We start from the raw sequence: 21,725 nt of genomic DNA, 5'->3' as shown, positions 1-21,725 counted from the left end.
GCGTGGGCTTATCTCTGGGCTTTCTATCCTGTTCCATTGATCTATCTTTCTGTTTTTGTGCCAGTACCATACTGTCTTGATTACTGTAGCTTTGTAGTATAGTCTGAAGTCAGGGAGCCTGATACCTCCAGCTCCGTTTTTCGTTCTCAAGATTGCTTTGGCTATTCGGGGTCTTTTGTGTTTCCATACAAATTGTGAATTTTTTTGTTCTAGTTCTGTGAAAAATGCCATTGGTAGTTTGATCACGATTGCATTGAATCTGTAGATTGCTTTGGGTAGTAGAGTCATTTTCACAATATTGATTCTTCCAATCCAAGAATATGGTATATCTCTCCATCTATTTGTATCATCTTTAATTTCTTTCATCAGTGTCTTATAATTTTCTGAATACAGGTCTTTTGTCTCCTTGGGTAGGTTTATTCCTAGATATTTTATTCTTTTTATTGCAATGGTAAATGGGAGTGTTTTCTTGATTTCACTTTCAGATTTTTCATCATTAGTGTATAGGAATGCCAGAGATTTCTGTGCATTAATTTTGTATCCTGCTACTTTACCAAATTCATTGATTAGCTCTAGTAGTTTTCTGGTAGCATCTTTAGGATTCTCTATGTATAGGATCATGTCATCTGCAAACAGTGACAGCTTTACTTCTTTTCCGATTTCGATTCCTTTTATTTCCTTTTCTTCTCTGATTGCTGTGGTTAAAACTTCCAAAACTATGTTGAATAAGATTGGTGAGAGTGGGCAACCTTGTCTTGTTCCTGATCTTAGTGGAAATGCTTTCAGTTTTTCACCATTGTGGATGATGTTGGCTGTGGGTTTGTCATATATGGCCTTTATTATGTTGAGGAAAGTTCCCTCTATGCCTACTTTCTGCAGGGTTTTTATCATAAATGGGTGTTGAATTTTGTCAAAAGCTTTCTCTGCATCTATTGAGATGATCATATGATTTTTCTCCTTCAGTTTGTTAATATGGTGTATCACGTTGATTGATTTGCGTATATTGAAGAATCCTTGCATTCCTGGAATAAACCCCACTTGATCATGGTGTATGATCCGTTTAATGTGCTGTTGGATTCTGTTTGCTAGTGTTTTGTTGAGGATTTTTGCATCTATGTTCATCAGTGATATTGGCCTGTAGTTTTCTTTCTTTGTGACATCCTTGTCTGGTTTTGGTATCAAGGTGATGGTGGCTTCGTAGAATGAGTGTGGGAGTGTTCCTCCCTCTGCTATATTTTGGAAGAGTTTGAGAAGGATAGGTGTTAGCTCTTCTCTAAATGTTGGATAGAATTCGCCTGTGAAGCCATCTGGTCCTGGGCTTTTGTTTGTTGGAAGATTTTTAATCACAGTTTCAATTTCAGTGCTTGTGATTGGTCTGTTCATATTTTCTATTTCTTCCTGATTCAGTCTTGGCAGGTTGTGCATTTCTAAGAATTTGTCCATTTCTCCCAGGTTGTCCACTTTATTGGCATAGAGTTGCTTGTAGTAATCTCTCATGACCTTTTGTATTTCTCCAGTGTCAGTTTTTACTTCTCCTTTTTCATTTCTAATTCTCTTGATTTGAGTCTTCTCCCTTTTTTTCTTGATGAGTCTGGCTAATGGTTTATCAATTTTGTTTATCTTCTCAAAGAACAAGGTTTTAGTTTTATTGATCTTTGCTATCGTTTCCTTCATTTCTTTTTCATTTACTTCTGATCTGATTTTTATGATTTCTTTCCTTCTGCTAACTTTGGGGTTTTTTTGTTCTTCTTTCTCTAATTGCTTTAGGTGCAAGGTTAGGTTGTTTATTTGAGATGTTTCCTGTTTCTTAAGGTAGGATTGTATTGCTATAAACTTCCCTCTTAGAACTGCTTTTGCTGTATCCCATAGGTTTTGGGTCGTCGTGTCTCCATTGTCATTTGTTTCTAGGTATTTTTTTATTTCCTCTTTGATTTCTTCAGTGATCACTTCGTTATTAAGTAGTGTATTGTTTAGCCTCCATGTGTTTGTATTCTTTACAGATCTTTTCCTGTAATTGATATCTAGTCTCACAGTGTTGTGGTCGGAAAAGATACTTGATACAATTTCAATTTTCTTAAATTTACCAAGACTTGATTTGTGACCCAAGATATGATCTATCCTGGAGAATGTTCCATGAGCACTTGAGAAAAATGTGTATTCTGTTGTTTTTGGATGGAATGTCCTATAAATATCAATTAAGTCCATCTTGTTTAATGTATCATTTAAAGCTTGTGTTTCCTTATTTATTTTCATTTTGGATGATCTGTCCATTGGTGAAAGTGGGGTTTTAAAGTCCCCTACTATGAATGTGTTACTGTCAATTTCCCCTTTTATGGCTGTTAGTATTTGCCTTATGTATTTAGGTGCTCCTACATTGGGTGCATAAATATTTACAATTGTTATATCTTCTTCTTGGATCAATACCTTGATCATTATGTAGTGTCCTTCTTTGTCTCTTCTAATAGTCTTTACCTTAAAGTCTGTTTTGTCTGATATGAGAACTGCTACTCCAGCTTTCTTTTGATTTCCATTTGCATGGAATATCTTTTTCCATCTCCTTACTTTCAGTCTGTATGTGTCTCTAGGTCTGAAGTGGGTCTCTTGTAGACAGCATATATATGGGTCTTGTTTTTGTATCCATTCAGCCAATCTGTGTCTTTTGGTGGGAGTATTTAGTCCAGTTACATTTAAGGTAATTATCGATATGTATGTTCCTATTCCCATTTTCTTATTTGTTTTGGGTTCATTATTGTAGGTCTTTTCCTTCTCTTGTGTTTCTTGCCTAGAGAAGTTCCTTTAGCATTTGTTGTAAGGCTGGTTTGGTGGTGCTGAACTCTCTCAGCTTTTGCTTGTCTATAAAGGTTTTCATTTCTCCATCAAATCTGAATGAGATCCTTGCTGGTTAGAGTAATCTTGGTTGCAGGTTTTTCTCCTTCATCACTTTAAATATGTCCTGCCAGTCCCTTCTGGCTTGCAGAGTTTCTGCTGAAAGATCAGCGGTTAACCTTATGGGGATTCCCTTGTGTGTTATTTGTTGTTTTTCCCTTGCTGCTTTTAATATGTTTTCTTTGTATTTAATTTTTTAAGTTTCATTAATATGTGTCTTGGCATATTTTTCCTTGGATTTATCCTGTATGGGACTACCTGTGCTTCCTGGACTTGATTAACTATTTCCTTTCCCATATTAGGGAAGTTTTCAACTATAATCTCTTCAAATATTTTCTCACAGTCTCTTTCTTTTTCTCTTCTTCTTCTGGAACCCCTATAATTCGGATGTTGGTGCATTTAATGTTGTCCCAGAGGTCTCTGAGACTGTCCTCAGTTCTTTTCATTCTTTTTTCTTTATTCTGCTCCTCAGTAGTTACTTCCACTATTTTATATTCCAGGTCACTTATCCGTTCTTCTGCCTCAGTTATTCTGCTATTGATCCCATCTAGAGTATTTTTAATTTCATTTATTGTGTTGTTCATCGTTGCTTGTTTCATCTTTAGTTCTTCTAGGTCCTTGTTAAATATTTCTTGTATTTTGTCTATTCTATTTCCAAGATTTTGGATATCTTTACTATCATTATTCTGAATTCTTTTTCAGGTAGACTGCCTATTTCCTCTTCATTTGTTAGGTCTGGTGGGTTTTAATCTTGCTCCTTCAACTGCTGTGTGTTTTTCTGTCTTCTCATTTTGCTTATCTTACTGTGTTTGGGGTCTCCTTTTTGCAGGCTGCAGGTCCGTAGTTCCCGTTGTTTTTGGTGTCTGTCCCCAGTGGCTAAGGTTGGTTCAGTGGGTTGTGTAGGCTTCCTGGTGGAGGGGACTAGTGCCTGTGTTCTGGTGGATGAGGCTGGACCTTGTCTTTCTGGTGGGCAGGTCCACATCTGGTGGTGTGTTTTGGGGTGTCTTTGGACTTATTATGATTTTAGGCAGCCTCTCTGCTAATGGGTGGGGTTGTGTTCCTGTCTTGCTAGTTGTTTCGCATAGGGTGTCCAGCACTGTAGCTTGCTGGTCGTTGAGTGAAGCTGGGTGCTGGTGTTGAGATGGAGATCTCTGGGAGATTTTCACCATTTGATATTATGTGGAGCTGGGAGGTCTCTTGTGGACCAGTGTCCTGAAGTTGGCTCTCCCACCTCAGAGGCACAGCACTGACTCCTTGCTGGAGCACCAAGAGCCTTTCATCCACACGGCTCAGAATAAAAGGGAGAAAAAGTAGAAAGAAAGAATTAGTAGAAGTAGAAAGAAAGAAAGAAAGAAAGAAAGAAAGAAAGAAAGAAAGAAAGAAAGAAAGAAAGAAAGGAGAAAGAAAGAAAGGAGGGAGGGAGGGAGGGAGGGAGGGAGGAAGGAAGGAAGGAAGGAGGGAAGGAAGGAAGGAAAAAAGAAAGAAAGAAAGAACATAAAGTAAAAGAAAATAAAGTAAGATAAAATAAAATAAAGTTATTAAAATAAAAAATAACTTTTAAGAAAAAAAATTAAAAAAAAAAACGGACGGATAGAACCCTAGGACAAATGGTGGAAGCAAAGCTATACAGACAAAATCTCACACAGAAGCATACACATACACACTCACAAAAAAAGGAAAAGGGGAAAAAATCATAAATATTGCTCTCAAGGTCCACCTCCTCAATTTGGGATGATTCGTTGTCTATTCATGTATTCCACAGATGCAGGTACATCAAGTTGATTGTGGAGCTTTAAACCACTGCTTCTGAGGCTGCTGGGAGAGATTTCCCTTTCTCTTCTTTGTTCTCACAGCTCCCGGGGGCTCAGCTTTGGATTTGGCCCCGCCTCTGCGTGTAGGTCGCCTGAGGGCGTCTGTTCTTCGCTCAGACAGCACGGGGTTAAAGGAGCAGCTGCTTCGGGGGCTCCGGCTCACTCAGGCCAGGGGGAGGGCGGGACATGGAGTGCGGGGCGGGCCTGCGGCGGCAGAGGCCGACGTGACGCACCAGCGTGAGGCGCGTCGTGCGTTCTTCCGGGGAAGTTGTCCCTGGATAGCGGGACCCTGGCAGTGGGGGCCTGCGTATAGTGACCTGTGCTTGCACACAGGCTTCTTGGTGGCAGCAACAGCCTTAGCGTCTCATGCCCATCTCTGGGATCCACGCTTTTAGCCGCGGCTCGCGCCTGTCTCTGGAGCTCCTTTAAGCAGCGCTCTTAATCCTCTCTCCTCGCGCACCAGGAAACAAAGAGGGAAGAAAAAGTCTCCTGCCTCTTCGGCAGCTCCTGACTTTTCCCCGGACTCCCTCCCGGCTAGCCGTGGTGAACTAACCCCTGCAGGCTGTGTTCACGCCGCCTACCCAGTCCTCTCCCTGCGCTCCGACCGAAACCCGAGCCTCAGCTCGCAGCCCCGCCTGCCCCGGCGGGTGAGCAGACAAGCCTCTCGGGCTGGTGAGTGCCTGTCGGCCCTGATTCTCTGTGCGGGAATCTCCCCGCTTTGCCCTCCGCACCCGTGTTGCTGCGCTCTCCTCCGCGGCCTCGAAGCTCCCCGCCTCTGCCACCCGCAGTCTCCGGCCGTGAAGGGGCTTCCTAGTGTGCGGAAAGAAACCTTTCCTCCTTCACAGCTCCCTCCCACTGGTGCCGGTCCCATCCCTATTCTTTTGTCTCTGTTTATTCTTTTTTCTTTTGCCCTACCCAGGTACGTGGGGAGTTTCTTGCCTTTTGGGAGGTCTGAGGTCTTCTGCCAGCGTTCAGTAGGTGTTCTGTAGGAGTTGTTCCACGTGTAAATGTATTTCTGGTGTATCTGTGGGGAGGAAGGTGATCTCCGCGTCTTACTCTTCCGCCATCTTCCCCTCGTCCTCTCCGAATCAGGAACACTGGGGCTGGAACCCAGTCATCTGTGTTTTCACAGGTCCTCCTGGGGATTCTGATGCACGCTAGACAGAGTTTGAGAACCAGTGATCTGCTAGTGTTGGAGGGCCTCCTGCAGAGGTGGGGGTGGCTGTACCTCACCGTGAGGACGAGGACACTGGTAGCAGAAGTTCTGGGGAGTACTCCTTGGCGTGAGCCCTCCCGGAGTCCACCATTAGCCGCACCAAGGAGCCTCGGTAATAAAGATTTATGTCTATGTTTTCTTCTAAGAATTTTGTACTCTTAGCTGTCACATTTTGGTCTTTGATTCATTTTGAGTTACTTTTTTATATGGTGTGAGGTATTCTCAAGCATTTTAAATGTTCTTCTACATTGTTATAAGTATTTTGAATGGTCCACATCTTAAATACTCTGATTTATCTCATAAAGTTATGAAGATTATATCACTCTGCTTTCAGTTAATACATAGATCTGTGTAATAATCACTTTTATTCTCCTCTTTCTTTAAAAACTATAGAGAACAGACAACTCTGTATTTTTTTTAAATTAAAAAAAATTTTTTTTTGTGGTACGCGGGCCACTCACTGTTGTGGCCTCTCCCATTGCGGAGCACAGGCTCCGGATGTGCAGGCTCAGCGGCCGTGGCTCACGGGCCCAGCCGCTCCGCGGCATGTGGGATCTTCCCGGACCGAGGCACGAACCCATGTCCCCTGCATCGGCAGGCGGACTCTCAACCACTGCGCCACCAGGGAAGCCCTACACATATTTTTTTTCTGGATATAAATGTTATTTATATACCTGTAAGAGTCAAATAATTGAAGTGGAAACCCCAAACCTCTTTTAATCAGGTTAAGGATAAACAGGGTCATTAGTATCAGCTTTACACATGACTTGGAGGTTTCTAAAAATGAATTATTTGAAATTTGTTGTTTTACCATAGCTACAGCAAAATGGCTTTGTGGAAATATCCTTTATTTCTCCAAATGCTTTTTATGAAGCACATTTTAAATGACTTCAGTATATTCCATCAAGTGGACATAGCATCCTATACTTATTTTCTTTTTGTTTTGAAATTTTATGCTTTAAATGGATTTTAACTTGACTTATCTTATCCCGATGAGTACACCTAATATTTGGGTTAGCTCTAGCCCAGTTTATTGGCTAGAGCTGTAATAATGTATTTTCTCTCTCTCTGGTGGACAATTGTAATGCTCTTTGTAATAAGTAACTATTATATACCCAAAGGATAGTTGGTTGTATTAAAAGAACCATTTATAAAAGTTGTTATTTCTGTAAATGTGAGTTTCTGTATGGTTTCATTTAATCATTTGTATTTTTACTTTCCAAAATAAGTGAGCAAAATGGAAAAAGCCTATAAAAGTGGGCCTTTTAGCCTAAAAGAACAAAAATTATGCGTGTACTTGGCAAAGGGACATAGAGATATTGTTATGTGGATAAGGCAGCGATTAGTGAATGTAAAATAGTGATTTTTTTAAAATTTCACTAACATGCCATTCATTGTTCTCCCATACTTTCTGGCAGATTCTCCTGTGACTTTGACCTTCACACTGGTCTTCGGTCCACAATGCAAGTCACAGGTGCTGGGACGGATTGCCCTGTGAAACTTCTAGTAGAAGGAAAGCAATGTAAGTGTCTAATACATGGAAAGCAAAGAGTAAAGAAGTACTTAAGCCCTCAACTTAAAATGTGCAGGACATTTGCTTATTTGCTTTGTCAATATTAGAGAATTTCATATTACAGGATATTAGCTGAGGTTGAGAGGCCCTAAGAGGCCCAAGTAAGATATTGAAATCCGTTAACATTTAAGAATCATTAAGAGTCTTTTTCCTTATTTTTCAAGGCATATGCTAATCGTCAGTTGGAATCAAGTGTTTCCTCTCATGGAGTACTATTCCATAGTTAAGTAAAAGATAGGATTTCTTTTGAAGTATATGATCACTGCTTATTATAGGGGAACTGACAAGGAAGCACATTCATTATTTTTTTTACTGTATAGAAACTTGATTTAAGGGTTCATAAGGATAACATTTATTTTAAGCTATTGTATTGAACATAATATTTCCCTAGGACTGTATTTTCATTTACTCTTGGCATTGTATCATTTATTTTATTTAATCATTCAACTCTTTTATTTAACTGAAATTCTCTCATTCACTCAGTAAATTTTCTCAGAGAGCGTTAATTGAGCAGTAACCAGCACCAGGCACTGAGGTCCATGTTACTGTCTTAGAGACCCTTGGGTGGTTTGGGGGCTTAAATAATTCGATAGGCATATAATCAGCTACTGTGTTCAAACCATAGAATTGTGTGGAGCTTCTAAGGCAGGAGCTATACTGCATTTATCTTTGTATCTCCAGTTATACTGTAGACACTCAGTTACATATTTGTCAAATTAAATTAAGTAGCATCCTTGAGCGTTAGACTTGGAGATGTAGTGTCTAAGAGGCTCATAGAGGTGCCCCAGAGATGGCCAAAAGGTAGCGTGACAAGGCAGATTTCTGGGAGTTCCCTACTTATATGTCAGCTAGAGTAGACTCCCCTTTATCTATTGGGTTTCTGTATAAGATTTCATTTTTTTAAAATGTATCTACTGCTAAAAAATATTAGAGTCATTGATAATTCAATTGCCTCAATTACAAATGAGGTAAATCTAGTTTTCAGGAATCTATATCGGTTATAAGTTACGTAAATCTTTCTAAACAGATGTAGTTCACATCATGTCCCCTGCTTGCCCTTTTTTTCTTCCTTTCTTTCTTTTCTCTCTCTCTTTTTTTTGGTTGTTGTTTAAAAAAGAAGGGGGGGCCAACAGCCTAAAAATAATTTTCTCAAGAAACGATGAAGCAATAAAGTACAGAAGCCTTTGAAGACTGCTAGCAAGTTATGTCAGTGTTTGTAATGTGAAACTGCTTGAGGTCTCTTCAATGCTGTGTGCCCTCACACTGTGCATGAATTCATTAAAACAATGCAGAATTCTTCTGGGGCAGGAAAATAAGGAAACTAATTTTTAAATGACTAAGGACTGAGGGTAAGCTTCTCTCTTAATTTCCCTGGCCTAATGGAAAACACATACATATGCTATCAGCTCATCTCTATCATTAAAAATAAGTTAGAACCGAAAACATGTATAATCACATCAAGGCTTGTCAATTAAAAGTCAACCCAGGAAAAATGTTTTGGAGATTACTGAGCCTGTCAGCTTCCACTGAAAGTGAGACGAGGTCTAGAGAGCAAGGCCTTGGTTAATGTTGAGATCTTTGTTATAAAGCAAAGAAAAACTGCTTCCTCCAGGTAACTTGGTGTTGATGTCATTTGCCTTAAGAGAATACTTCCAGATTATTAAACTGATTATTCGTCATACGCTTTAACTTGTGAACTCTAGGAATAAGTCAACAAGACTGATTCAGAAATACAAGGGCTAGGACACTTGTGGGGACTTTCCTGGCTGTCCAGTGGTTAAGAATCCGCCTTCCAATGCAGGGGACATGGGTTCGATCCCTGGTCGGGGAACTAAGATCCCACATGGCACAGGGCAACTAAGCCCGCACACTGTAGCTACTGAGCCTGCGAGCCACAACTAGAGAGAAGCCCGTGCACAACAACGATAGATCCTGCGTGCTGCAACGAAGATCCAGTGTGCTGCAACTAAGGCCCAACACAGCCAAATAAATAAATAAATATTAAAATAATAATAAACTCAGCCTCAAAATTTTTTTTTTTAAAAAACGAAATACAAGGGCTAAATGTCATGAGAGGTGTATCTCTCCCTTTTGCAGCAGAAAATTACAGAAAACTCTCGAATAAGCATTTTTCTTACCACTGAGATTGTGAAATTTTTTTTAAATTCAGAGAATGGAATGCAACTCTCTGATGGACTTTTGTCTTCAATTTTCAAAACTGTTTCATGAGCTGAAATTTTCAAAGGAGTGGTTGGGAATAAATGTTATTTACAAATTCCAGAAGCCCATAAACTTCCTTTTCTTTACAAAATGGCCAACTGAATATTTTGAACTCATGTGTCTATCAGAAATGTAGATGCGGGCTTCCCTGGTGGCATAGTGGTTGAGAGTCCGCCTGCCGATGCAGGGGACGCGGGTTTGTGCCCCTGTCTGGGAAGATCCCACATGCCGCAGAGCGGCTGGGCCCGTGAGCCATGGCTGCTGAGCCTGCGCATCCGGAGCCTGTACTCCGCAACGGGAGAGGCCACAACAGTGAGAGGCCCGCGTACCGCAAAAAAAAAAAAAAAAACAAAACAAATAAAAAAACACAATACAAAAGGTACAAAATGAAGGCAGTCTTCATGATACAATTTGAAATGACAGGCCAACCATGCCATTTTAGTATTAAAAAGTCAGGATGATGAAGGAAAAAGGTTGGGTAGCCTACCAAAACAGAGGAGATAGCAGTCAAAAGCAAGTATTGTTCTTCTTCCATCGACTCAGAGGGAATGGTTGCACTAAGGAGTAAACAGGCAGTGAGGGAAAGAACAGCATGTTGCAGAAGGAGAACGAGAGTATAGCTGAGGAGGGATGGGGAGAGATGGGGGGTGAAGAATGACTGCACGGCCAGGGACAGAGAAGTTGAATTGTGAATTAAAGAAGCAGAATATATGACACAGACCTAGACATCATCATACTAAGTGAAGTAAGCCAGAAAGAGAAAGATAAATACCATATCAAATCACTTATACATGGAATCTAAAATACGACACAAATGAACATATCTATGAAACAGAAACAGACTCACAGACATAGAGAACAGACTTGTGGTTGCCAAGGCGGGGGTGGAGGAGGGATGGAATGGGAGTTTGGGATTAGCAGATGCAAACTGTTATATATAGAATGGATAAACAATAAGGTCCTACTGTATAACACAGGGAACTACATTCAATATCCTGTGATAAAATATACTGGAAAAGAATATGAAAAAGAATATACACATATGTATAACTGAGTCACTTTGCTGTACAGCAGAAATTAACAGAACATTGTAAATCAAACAGACTTCAATAAAATCAATTTAAAAAGAATATATGACACAAAGCATTTATCCAGATGGAATTAAGTAACATTTATAATAGGTAACATGGGAAGTAGATGAGGGAATGTAGACTCTCTCTCTTTATTGTGTTCTGTCACAGTAGAGGGTAAAATAATATGAATGAAAATTTTTTTACGATGAAAAAGAAATGACTACCTATGCAAGGTATTTGTTCTTTGTGTCTAAAATGTATGCTCTACGTGTCTTGGTGAGAAAGAATATCTTGTCTCTTAAATACATTTTAATTCTCATTGTATTTATTGCATAACTATTCCCTAAAGGACAACGCACCTTTGGTTGCAGAGCCATAATCTTCGAATTCTTGTTAAGATTTGTCTGAGTTTTGTTTCGTATCCACCTTTATGGTGATCATTTTGTAAAAATAAACATTTATACTTTAAAAAGTTGTATAGGCTTATAACAAAGCTTAAAACAAAACAAAGCAAGACAACATCTGCTCTATGAATGCAAACTCTGCTTTCTACAGAGGCAACCACTTCCAACAGAGGGTTTACCTCTCTGTTTCCACAAATGCTTTTGCACGTCTGTTGATTGCGCATGCGTGCGCGCAGTCTCTCTCTCTCTCTCTCTCTCTCTCTCTCACACACACACACACACACACACACACATTTGCCTGGAATGGGAATAGGCAGGTTTTCCCAGATGAACTATAGATTCGCCCTTAGAACTGTCTCAAGGTGCTGTTCCACTGAACAACTTGGGGGAGCACTTCCCTCGTTTCTCCAAGAGGTCTCATGAGATGTGGCACGGGCCCAAACAGATCCCCAAATCAGTTTGAGCAGGCTATAATGCTCATAAACTTGGACCCTAGACACAGGCTCCAGCTTTTCCGGGAGAAATTTTAGATACTACTTGCTAATTTGGATGGTGTTATTGTTATTCAGAGTTCATCCTTCTAATTTGAGTCACATCTGTGACTGCTTAGCTGAACTGGGAGCCTCAGCATTGAGCTCTATCTTCATTTGCTCAAGGGACACATGGTGTGGTAGGAGCCATCATGCTTTGTTTTTACAAATCAAACTCTTAATTAATTACTGAACATACTGCAATCCACTAATCAAGCTGTATTTTTTGAGACATTTCTGACTGATAAATATCTAGTCATCTGGCTTTGCAATATATCCTCTTGTCCTTGCTTTAGACAAAAATGGTAGGAGTCATCGGAAATGTTTCTTTTTATGTGTGATTTGTTCATTATCATGCATGAGCTTGGAAGAAAATAATTTCCCATAGAATTATATCCATATTCTTCTGGCCCACACTGAGAGGTAGTGTTTTCGAGTCAGAGCGGGCACTGAATGCAAAGTCGTAAAAGACTTGGGTTCAAATTCTGACTTGGCTATTTCCAACTGATGGAACTTTAAATCTCAGTTTCTTATTTGTAGATTTGTTTTGAAAATTAAATGAGAAAAACCACATAAAACACCTAGTTCTGTGCTGGGCATCTAGCTAGCAGTGAAGTTTCCGATCATCCATTCATTCCCTCATTCCCACAAATATTTCTGGAGGATTACCTGGAATTTCCTAGGCTTTTAGACATGGAGAAAACGATTGTAGGCAAGATAGATAGAAAAAGTGGCTCTTTACATGAAGCTTATACTCTGGGGGAGGGGGATTCATAATAAATCAGAAATAAATAAGTGAAATAATTGCATGTATATTATAATAGCTCTCTATTTTGTTTTTTAGATAATTGTGTATATATCTCACTTTCCATGCGATGAAAAGTTTTGTGAGAACAGTGTCTTACCGTTTTCTTTATCAAGATCACTATTGCACAAATTAGGAAACATATCTGTTGAGTAAATAAATGAACAAATGTAAGAAAGTCTCTAATCTATCTATATATTTGGAATGGCTTATGGTTTTACAGGAATATTTTAGTAGGCACATCTATTACAAAATTCAAAAAGCATTCCTGAGATTCTTAAAGAGGCAGTATGGGGCAAAGGGTAAGAACAACGAATGCCCTGCACCCAGATTTCCTGGGTTTGAACCACAGTATGTAGCTATGTGACTTAAACACTCTGTGCCTCAGTTCACCCACAAGGAAAATAATTTGAGTAACAAATACCTCTAGAATATAGCTGTCATGCAGATTTAAAGAATTATTTCATGCGGAACATTTAAGAACCATGGCACATAGCAAGCATTCAATAAATGTCAGATTTTTTCTTTAACTAGAGAGCTATTTCTCAGACCAGACTGTCTAAACAAATGGGAGTGCTTGGGAATTTACTCAGAAGTCTTCTCATTTGTATAAGAATTTTACATTTTGTGTTTTCATTTTGATGAAAAATTTCAAAAATATTAAAGTTTGTTTATTTTGGAAACCTACCAAGCCATTTCAGTGCCCATATTTGCACTTATACTGAAAGTTGCTTTGAGTGATCACCCAACATGACAGTGTTTAACTTTTAGTTTCTCAGACTGGGCTTACATATATTCTTGAGAGTTTAAAATTTCTCGAGATTGAAAAATACTGTTTTGGAGCCTCAAGCGTATATGTGCCATAAGCTGTAATACACATGTTCACAGTGCAAAACGCATCTGTCATTCAACACATGTTTATCATGGCCCTCATTCATGCCGTCTCCCAATTCTTTTGGATGCTCTGTCTTCAGGCCACATAGTAGGATTTCACTTCTTTTTGTTTGTTTGTTTTTGTTTTTTAACATCTTTATTGGAGTATAACTGCTTTACAATGGTGTATTAGTTTCTGCTTTATAACAAAGCTATACATATACATATATCCCCATATCTCCTCCCTCTTGCGTCTCCCTCCCACCCTGCCTATCCCACCCCTCTAGGTTGTCACAAAGCACGGAACTGATCTCGCTGTGCTATGCGGCTGCTTCCCACTAGCTATCTATTTTACATTTGGTAGTATATATAAGTCCATGCCACTCTCTCACCTTGTCCCATCCTACCCTTGCCCCTCCCCATGTTCTCAAGTCCATTCTCTACATCTGTGTCTTTATTCCTGTCCTGCCCCTAGGTTCTTCTTAACCATTTTTTTTTTTTTTTAGATTCCATATATATGTGTTAGCATACAGTATTTGTTTTTCTCTTTCTGACTTACTTCAGTCTGTATGACAGTCACTAGGTCCATCCACCTCACTACAAGTAACTCAATTTTGTTTCTTTTTAAGGCCGGGTAATACTCCATTGTATATATGTGCCACATCGTCTTTATCCATTCATCTGTCGATGGACACCTAGGTTGCTTCCATGTCCTGGCTTTTGTAAGTAGAGCTGCAATGAACATTGTGGTACATGACTCTTTTTGAATTATGTTTTTCTCAGGGTATATGCCCAGTAGTGGGATTGCTGGGTCATATGGTAGTTCTATTTTCAGTATTTTAAGAACCTCCATACTGTTCTGCATAGTGGCTGTATCAATTTATATTCCCACCAACAGTGCAAGAGGGTTCCCTTTTCTCCACAAAATCTACAGACAGTAAAGGCTGGAGAGAGGATTTTACTTCTTGGTCTTGTTTCTGTTTGGATGGAGAGGGGACCTGTGGCTACTTCTGGCCAATAAGTGGTGAGCAGAATCAACATGTGTTACTTCTGTACCAGTGTGTTTAATTGTTGGTGTAAGACCTTCCAGAACCCACTTTTCAAGTTTTAGCTGTTCATTGTCTGCAACCCTGAGCATCCCTGCCAACTTATGTTGGACATGTAGCATACATGAGAAATAACTTATTTGTTGATTTAAGCTACTGAGATTTGTATGTTGTTTTCCATAACTGCAACCCAATTAGTATGTCATTTCATTGCACCTATTGTGTCTAAGCCATGATGAAGCTGCTGTGTAAATCAAAAGTAAGTCAGTTTCCCAGTGCAGACTTTTCTTCTCAGTTTACACCCTGCCAAATTATATTCTGAGAGCTGAGTTAATGTAAGCCTTTTATTATCTTAAACTTTCACTCAACTTGTAACTCCTCAGGTTCATGTTATTCTCCCTCATCAATGAGGATGATAATAAAGCACATACAGTGTCTACGCTTCTCACCAGATGCTAAGTAAACAGTAAAGATTTATTCTCCCAAGAGAAATGGAGAGCTGCCACAGGGAAAAGAAGAATATTGCTTGACAAGATGGTCTCTCTCAGCCTGATGTGCCACTCCCAGGCTGGATCTCTGGAGTTGCCTAGTGGTGGTTCCTAGTGGCAGCTTGAGACAGATCCTTCAGAAGTCATATTTGCCCGCCACTCTCAGTCAGTCACAAGACCCAACTGAGTCCACTAGAGCCAATTTGAAGTTCTTCAAAAGAACAGGTCTTTCTCAAAACAAATACTGTGTGCTAACACATATATATGGAATCTAAAAAAAAAAAAAAAAAAAAAACAGTTCTGAAGAACTTAGGGGCAGGACAGGAAAAAAGATGCAGACATAGAGAATGGACTTGAGGACACAGGGAGGGGGAAAGGTAGGCTGGGACGAGGTGAGAGAGTGGCATGAACATGTGTACACTGCCAAGTGTGAAGTGAATAGCTAGTAGGAAGCAGCTGCATGGCACAGGGAGATTGGCTCAGTGCTTTGTGACCACCTAGACGGGTGGGATGGGGAGGGTGGTGGGGGGAGACACATGAGGGAGGGAATTTGGGGACATATGTATAAGTATGGCTGATTCACTTTGTTGTACGGCAGAAGCTGGTACAACATTGTAGAGTAATTATATGCCAATAAAGATGTTAAAATAAATAAATAAAATAAAAAAGAACGGGTCTTTTAAAGATTTGTCTATAGCATTGCTCTGGCATCAGGCGTAGGTCCAGTGAGCAAGTGGGAAAAGCAAAAGATCTTGCTTTTATCACCATGTCATCTAATAATATCTCTACTCTGCTCTAAAATGAATCATGGGCCCCGTGCCTTATAGGCTCTTCCTTGTCTCCAAGCTCATTGTCCATCTCCCTCAGAGATGTTCTTCCAAGGGGTTGGAGTTTATATCCCAATATTTTCTTGTGTCAGGACCTGAACTCAAAGAAAGAGACCAGAAAGTCTACTTCACATAACAACCAGAAAGTCTACTTCAAAAACCACCCCCTCCCATATGTTCAGTCCAGATTAGGTACTTTTAAATTTTTTTCTTGAAACATAAAAAAGTCCTAGCTCATATTTAAAACACTAAAGCATGAGTTTTGAAGTGAGATACTTTCTCTTTAAGCAACATTTTTACTTTATACAACATCGATTAATGCATTCGAGAAATTTTTTCTGGAGCATGTACATGCAAGTTAGCCACCATATTGAACAAAAGGGGGAAAGTGGAAAGAAATAAGGCTGAAACATTTTATAGGAACATGATCATGAAGGATTTGTAAGACACGTCAAAATGTTTGAATTTATCCTAAGGACAATGGAAAGCCATTGAAAGAGTCGGTGGGTAACAAGATAAGATTTGCATTTTAAAATAACCGCTCTGGCTACAGCAAGATGGTGGGGTCAAGACTGGGAGTTAAGGTAAAAGTAAGGAAGTTGTTTTAGACATTCAGATGAGAGAGGGTGGTGGCTTTGACTTGAAGATCAAGAAGGAGATTTAATATGGAGGTACTAATTTGGGAGTCAGCATAGACATGAGCACTGAAGCTCTATGAGTGGTTGATAATACAGGGATTGTATGGGAAGAACATGATCAAGGATGGAGCCAAGACAAACATCAATCCTTAAGGGTCTGGCAGGAAGAAGAACTGTGAAAGAAACTAAGAAGTATTAGAAGACAGATATACCAGGGGAGTGTGGTATCACGGAGCATAGGAAAGAGATTGTTTCAAAAACTAGTGTTAAAAGATTACATAGGTTAGGGACCAAAATATTTCTGTTAGATTTCATAACTTAGGAGATTTCTGTTGGAGCAAGCAGTGTCAACGACCATGGTAGGAAAAAGCAGATTGTGGTAGGTTGATGAGTAAAAGAAAAAAGTAAAGAGAATAAATAGAGATAGTTCTTTCAGGAAAATTATCTTTGAAAGAAAAAAGAGGAGAATAGCTGGAAGGAGATACAGACTCAAGGAAATTTTCTTCTGTTTTACTGCTAATTTTAAGGAGAGTATAGAAAGAGAGAGGTAGAAGGTCTAGAGAAAGCAGATGGAAGGATTTTCTTAAAGGGACAAGAGGGAATGGGTGGAGGGATTAACATTAGACATTAGGAACATCTCTTCCCTTGTAACTGGAGGGAAACAGAAAGGATGGCTGTGGAAATGGCTAAATTTCTAGGTTTGGTAACATACAGTTAAGGGATTTACCTTTTGGCTATTTTCCTTTTGAAGTTGGAGGTGAGGTCATCGGTTGAGATTCAGTGGTGAGGGTGATGTTGGAAGTTTGGGGAGAGAGAGTGGAGATTCTTTGAAATAACTTCTGTAAAAAACTGAAGAGAGCTGATGATGGATGAGTACATCTTGCTCACAATTGGGGGGAGGCAGTTAAATGAAATGATGTATGGAAAGGTGTATGTGGTTGGTACAAAATAACTCAATAAATAGTAGCTATTATTATTATTAATATGATCGTTTTCCTTCTCCTTTTTATGCCACAATACTAATTCTAGCTTTTATTTACAGCTCCACTTCTTTGAAATTTGATCTCTTTGGTTTCTCTTAAGTTTCTTCCTTCACTCCACCTCAAGGCTCTTGCTTTCAGCTCATCACTTGCATCTCTTTCAACTCTTTCCGCTTGGTTGTTTTACATAATGCCTTATTGATACTGTCCCTTCCAAGTTGGCCTGGTCCCCAGCATATCTTCTTCTGATTATTTCCCTGTAGGACAGTTCGTCACCTCTCTCTTGAGCTCATCATCAGAACTCAAACAATACCGAGGCCAGGGAAATCATGAGCATTCTGTGGTTTACCAAAACTTATTGGCAAGAGAAATCTGAATCATAGCCCTGAGTTCCAATAGTATGATTCCATGAAAATAATCAAATAGATTAGAGGATCAAATGTAATCAATTATAAGACTATGAAGCTGGAAGTTTTAGAGATCTTTATGGCTCTAGCAGGCAAAACGAGGTATTTTGTCTTTATGTATTTGCAATTGCCAATCCATCTCTTAGGTAAATCTGTATTTTTTTAAGTTATAGTTGAAATCTGTCTTTAAAAACCCTTTTTGTAACAAAACAAAGCTGATCTCCCCGACAACTCTGCCTCTTCTACTGTTTGAGCTGCTGTCAGAGAAACTTCCTTCCATTCATCTAGTGCCTTTCTCCCTAAACTTGAGCTTTATCTCATGACCTCTCCAAGCTCCATGACTGGAACCCTGGGGTCTTGGCTCTGACTAGCTATAGTTTATAGTCTGAGAAGGTGGGGCATCCACCCTGCCTTTCTCAACTCCTTTCCTTATTTATTATCCTGTCTAAGCATTTTCCCTCACCTCTCACCACTTTCAAGTGAATAATATGAAACTGAACATTTTATTAGTAAAATGACCACAGTAGATGATTACTGAGTGGAGAAACGAATCTCCCTCCTGAAAAAATGATAAGCCATTTTCATTGACTGGTGATCCCACAACTATATTTCATGAGGTTGACTGTGCATAGATCAAACTTTAAACCTCTTACAACTCATACCTTGGCTGCATTTTTAGGGGTACCTAGTATATACTTCATTTTGATTATTAAAGCAGTGCAGCTTCATCACTGCTCACTGTGTAAGAAATCGTATGAAAGCCTGCTATCAATTTAAAAGTATGCAAGGAGTGTGTTTTTGAAACCTGGCAGAGGGCACATGTAGACACACCAGAAACAACCTCAGCCTCTCAATCCCAGTGAACTTTGTTGGAAAGAAACTGAGTATGCAGGTACAAAATGGTTGAGTGATTTTTTTTTTTCCTGACCAACAGAGCTGCTTGTTAGCAACTTGAAAGGACGCCTAGATCCAAAATAGTATTAACCAAGTGTTTCTTCAATATGAGATCATTATGTTTCTCTTCTAAATCCAAATACTAATTGCAACCTTGCTGTGAGCATACAGTATTAGGGCCATCATAGCCATGGCAACAGAATGCAACATAAAGTGGGATCCTGTCATTGGCACAGCACTGCTAGTGGTTTGGGTGGCGAATGAGCACTTTCTTACAGCATCTCCAATATCCAACTCCAAAGAAGGGATCCTACCGCATACCTTTAGGCAACTTTGCCATACAGGTTCTGTGACCTTTGAATGTTTTGTATATTTCTGTAATTAATTTCAGTACAAGATAGCTTGTTAATCCATGGACAAAAATACAAGCACAAATGAAAATTTCAACAGGCACTTTATAATGGCCATTTACATTTCAGAATTAAACCCGTAATAAAAACTTTTGTGTACTTATAATTGGACTGATTTTTAACAGCCAGTGATAAACATCTATGTAAATAGCCTCCCAAAGATTTTACACTTAAGAAAAAAAAGCCCTTTAAATGAACTTCTTAAAGTCACCTTCTCTGCTTTGCATGATAATTGTAATGCAAAATAATAAACAGCACAGGGCAGGAGTACAACACTACCAGGATGATAGGGTGCCATTTATATGAAGATAACTGGGCATTTAAAACCCACCAATTAAAAAAATAACAACAGTGTGCTTACAGTAAACTCATTGAAATAAATTTACATTCGCCTTTGCCATGTTTTCATTGCAAAGGTGTCCACAGCTTGTGCTGCCCCAAGGATTCTGTTTTTGTGTGTAGGAAGTGAGGTGCAGATTAAGAGTTCATAACCCAGCCTACCTTTCTATAAAAACAAAAAGTATTTTGTAGAGATTTGCTGTAAACATATGAACCATATGCCATTGTTAAAAAGAAAGGAAACAGTTGTGTTGGCGGAAAGACTTGTTACTATTAGGAAGATTGAAACGTGAACAGAACTCCATACTCATTTGCTCCTAGAGTAGGCAGGAAAGAGCAAAGGAGACAATGGGATCTGCCATCCACATTCAGAAGCACATGCATCGGGCTTTGCTTTCATATTCGCTTCCTCAAGAATTTACCTGAAAACGGGCCACGAAATTCATGTGAAATCAATCAAAAGATCATGTTGCTTTCCCAGATGTACAAAACATGACATGTCATTTTGACCACAAAAAAACTCGAACACTTGAGCAATAAAGAAGTCCCTAGCAGATAGATCAGTAGATATATATATATATTATTATTATTAGTGCTTCATTGATTCATCCATTCATTCATTCACTCCTTCATTTTTCAAACATGTATTAGTCACCTACTTTGTGTCAGGCATTATACTAGATGCTGGCAATTCAAATACAAATTCAACACTCAGAGATGAAACATGTTAACAAGTAATTTCGGTAAAAACAGGGAAAATTATGAGTGAGTTTTACACAAAGTGCGATGGAAGCAGAAGGGAGAAAATGACTTAATCTGCTGCTGTAAAGGAAGAGTTCATAATAATAGGCAACATTTGAACTAAGTGTTGAAGGATAAACAGGTGTTTGCTGAAGGATGAAGAGGGGGAAAATAGGTAGAGAAATCTGTGGGGGGAGCTTTAGAAGCTGGAGGCACCTAGGCATTAGATTTTAGTGCAGCAAGTAGTGCCTAGAACATAGGGTGTTCATTTGGAAGACATTCACTGTTTCCCTATTTACCTTTCCATTAAATCTTATTTCTTCATCCTGGTCTGCAAAGCCTTTCATAATTGTGTGTGTGTTGGGGGGAAGTGGGGACGGAATTGTTGACTTAAATAATTGTGAAACCCAGGAGAATCATTTTGGGCATAGCTGAATTTAAGTGCTCAGAAGAATCTCTCAGTTTTACTTTCCTCAGTTTTGGGTCCATTCTCAAGGTTGTACTTACTCCATGTATGACCCTAGAAACCCAGAAGACATTTGGATTTGTTTAAGGGATGATTCTTCCAAAGAAAAAACTGGGATATTGTCCCCAAATTGTTAACCATTTTCTAAGAACCATTTATTGAATAGTCAAATTTGTTTTATATATACCAAAAAATTGGAACAGCTAGTGCTCTTGACTATATATTTGGTTGAATTCATGAATTAAGTCAATAAATATCTATTGGATGCTTCCTATATGCCAGGCACTGTTCCAGTGATTTGTGTATAATATCTTTGACACACTTTTATTTTTTAAAATCTTTGTGATTTGTTTTATTGTGAGTCAGTGTTTCCCAAAATGTAAAACACATACTTGTGAGGATACTTGAGGTTATTTTACACTCAGAAGTAAAAGATGTTGAATCAACCAGTGCACATGACTTTTCCCTTTCAGTTCTCCTTTAATCCTTCTAATTATGTCAGCAAAAAGTCTGTCTAGTACCTGGGTGTCTATAACATCCTTTTTAACAAAGAGAGCTTCTGGTAAGCTCAATAGCTAGCCAAAATTTAGTGACAGTGTTTTATTTATTTTACAAAACTTTTGACTAAACAACTTTTATGCAATTTTAATACAATTAGTTTACAAAAGTTTTTATATAAAATAATTTTATTTATACAATTTCATTCTATTAAAGGCAAAAAAATTCTAACTTACCAGTTGCAGTATTGATATGAAGTTTCTTCTTAAGTGATTTAAGTAATACATGCATATTGTTTAATTGAAAGATTTGAAATAATTAATTTTATCAGTGATGCGTGATTAAGGTAAAATTTGTGATGGCTGTAAGTAAACAACTGAAATTTGGAGTATTCCATATTAGGGCAGGATCCCCCCGCCATTCTAAAATTTCTCATGTATTTGTATGTGTTTATTGGTTCACATGATCTTCATAATAACTTTGTAAATTTCTACGAAAACTCATTGGATTTTATTATAATTTAATTATATCTATAAATTCATATTTAAATGAAAAGTTCATTTGTTATAGGCAGTCTTCTTTTCCAGGAACATGGCACAG

General features: G+C 38.8%; 1 protein-coding gene across 3 annotated transcripts in view; it reads left to right on the top strand.

The window, feature by feature from the left end:
- The window catches only part of BCAT1 (branched chain amino acid transaminase 1), a 214,205-nt gene extending 206,779 nt beyond the window's left edge, over positions 1–7,426 (top strand). For all 3 annotated transcript variants that reach the window (XM_067695920.1, XM_067695922.1, XM_067695921.1), the window contains 2 exons: positions 5,830–6,025; positions 7,332–7,426. In XM_067695920.1, coding sequence (XP_067552021.1) covers positions 5,830–6,025; positions 7,332–7,411 — 276 coding nt within the window. In that variant the 3' untranslated portion in view covers positions 7,412–7,426. The remainder of the gene's footprint in view (positions 1–5,829; positions 6,026–7,331) is intronic.
- The last annotated feature ends 14,299 nt before the right edge of the window (positions 7,427–21,725 follow it).

The sequence above is a fragment of the Pseudorca crassidens genome, chromosome 11, assembly GCF_039906515.1.
Source record: "Pseudorca crassidens isolate mPseCra1 chromosome 11, mPseCra1.hap1, whole genome shotgun sequence".
NCBI lineage: Eukaryota > Metazoa > Chordata > Mammalia > Artiodactyla > Delphinidae > Pseudorca > Pseudorca crassidens.
Note: the sequence above shows the minus strand (reverse complement) of the source record. Positions and strands in the feature narration are given on the sequence as shown.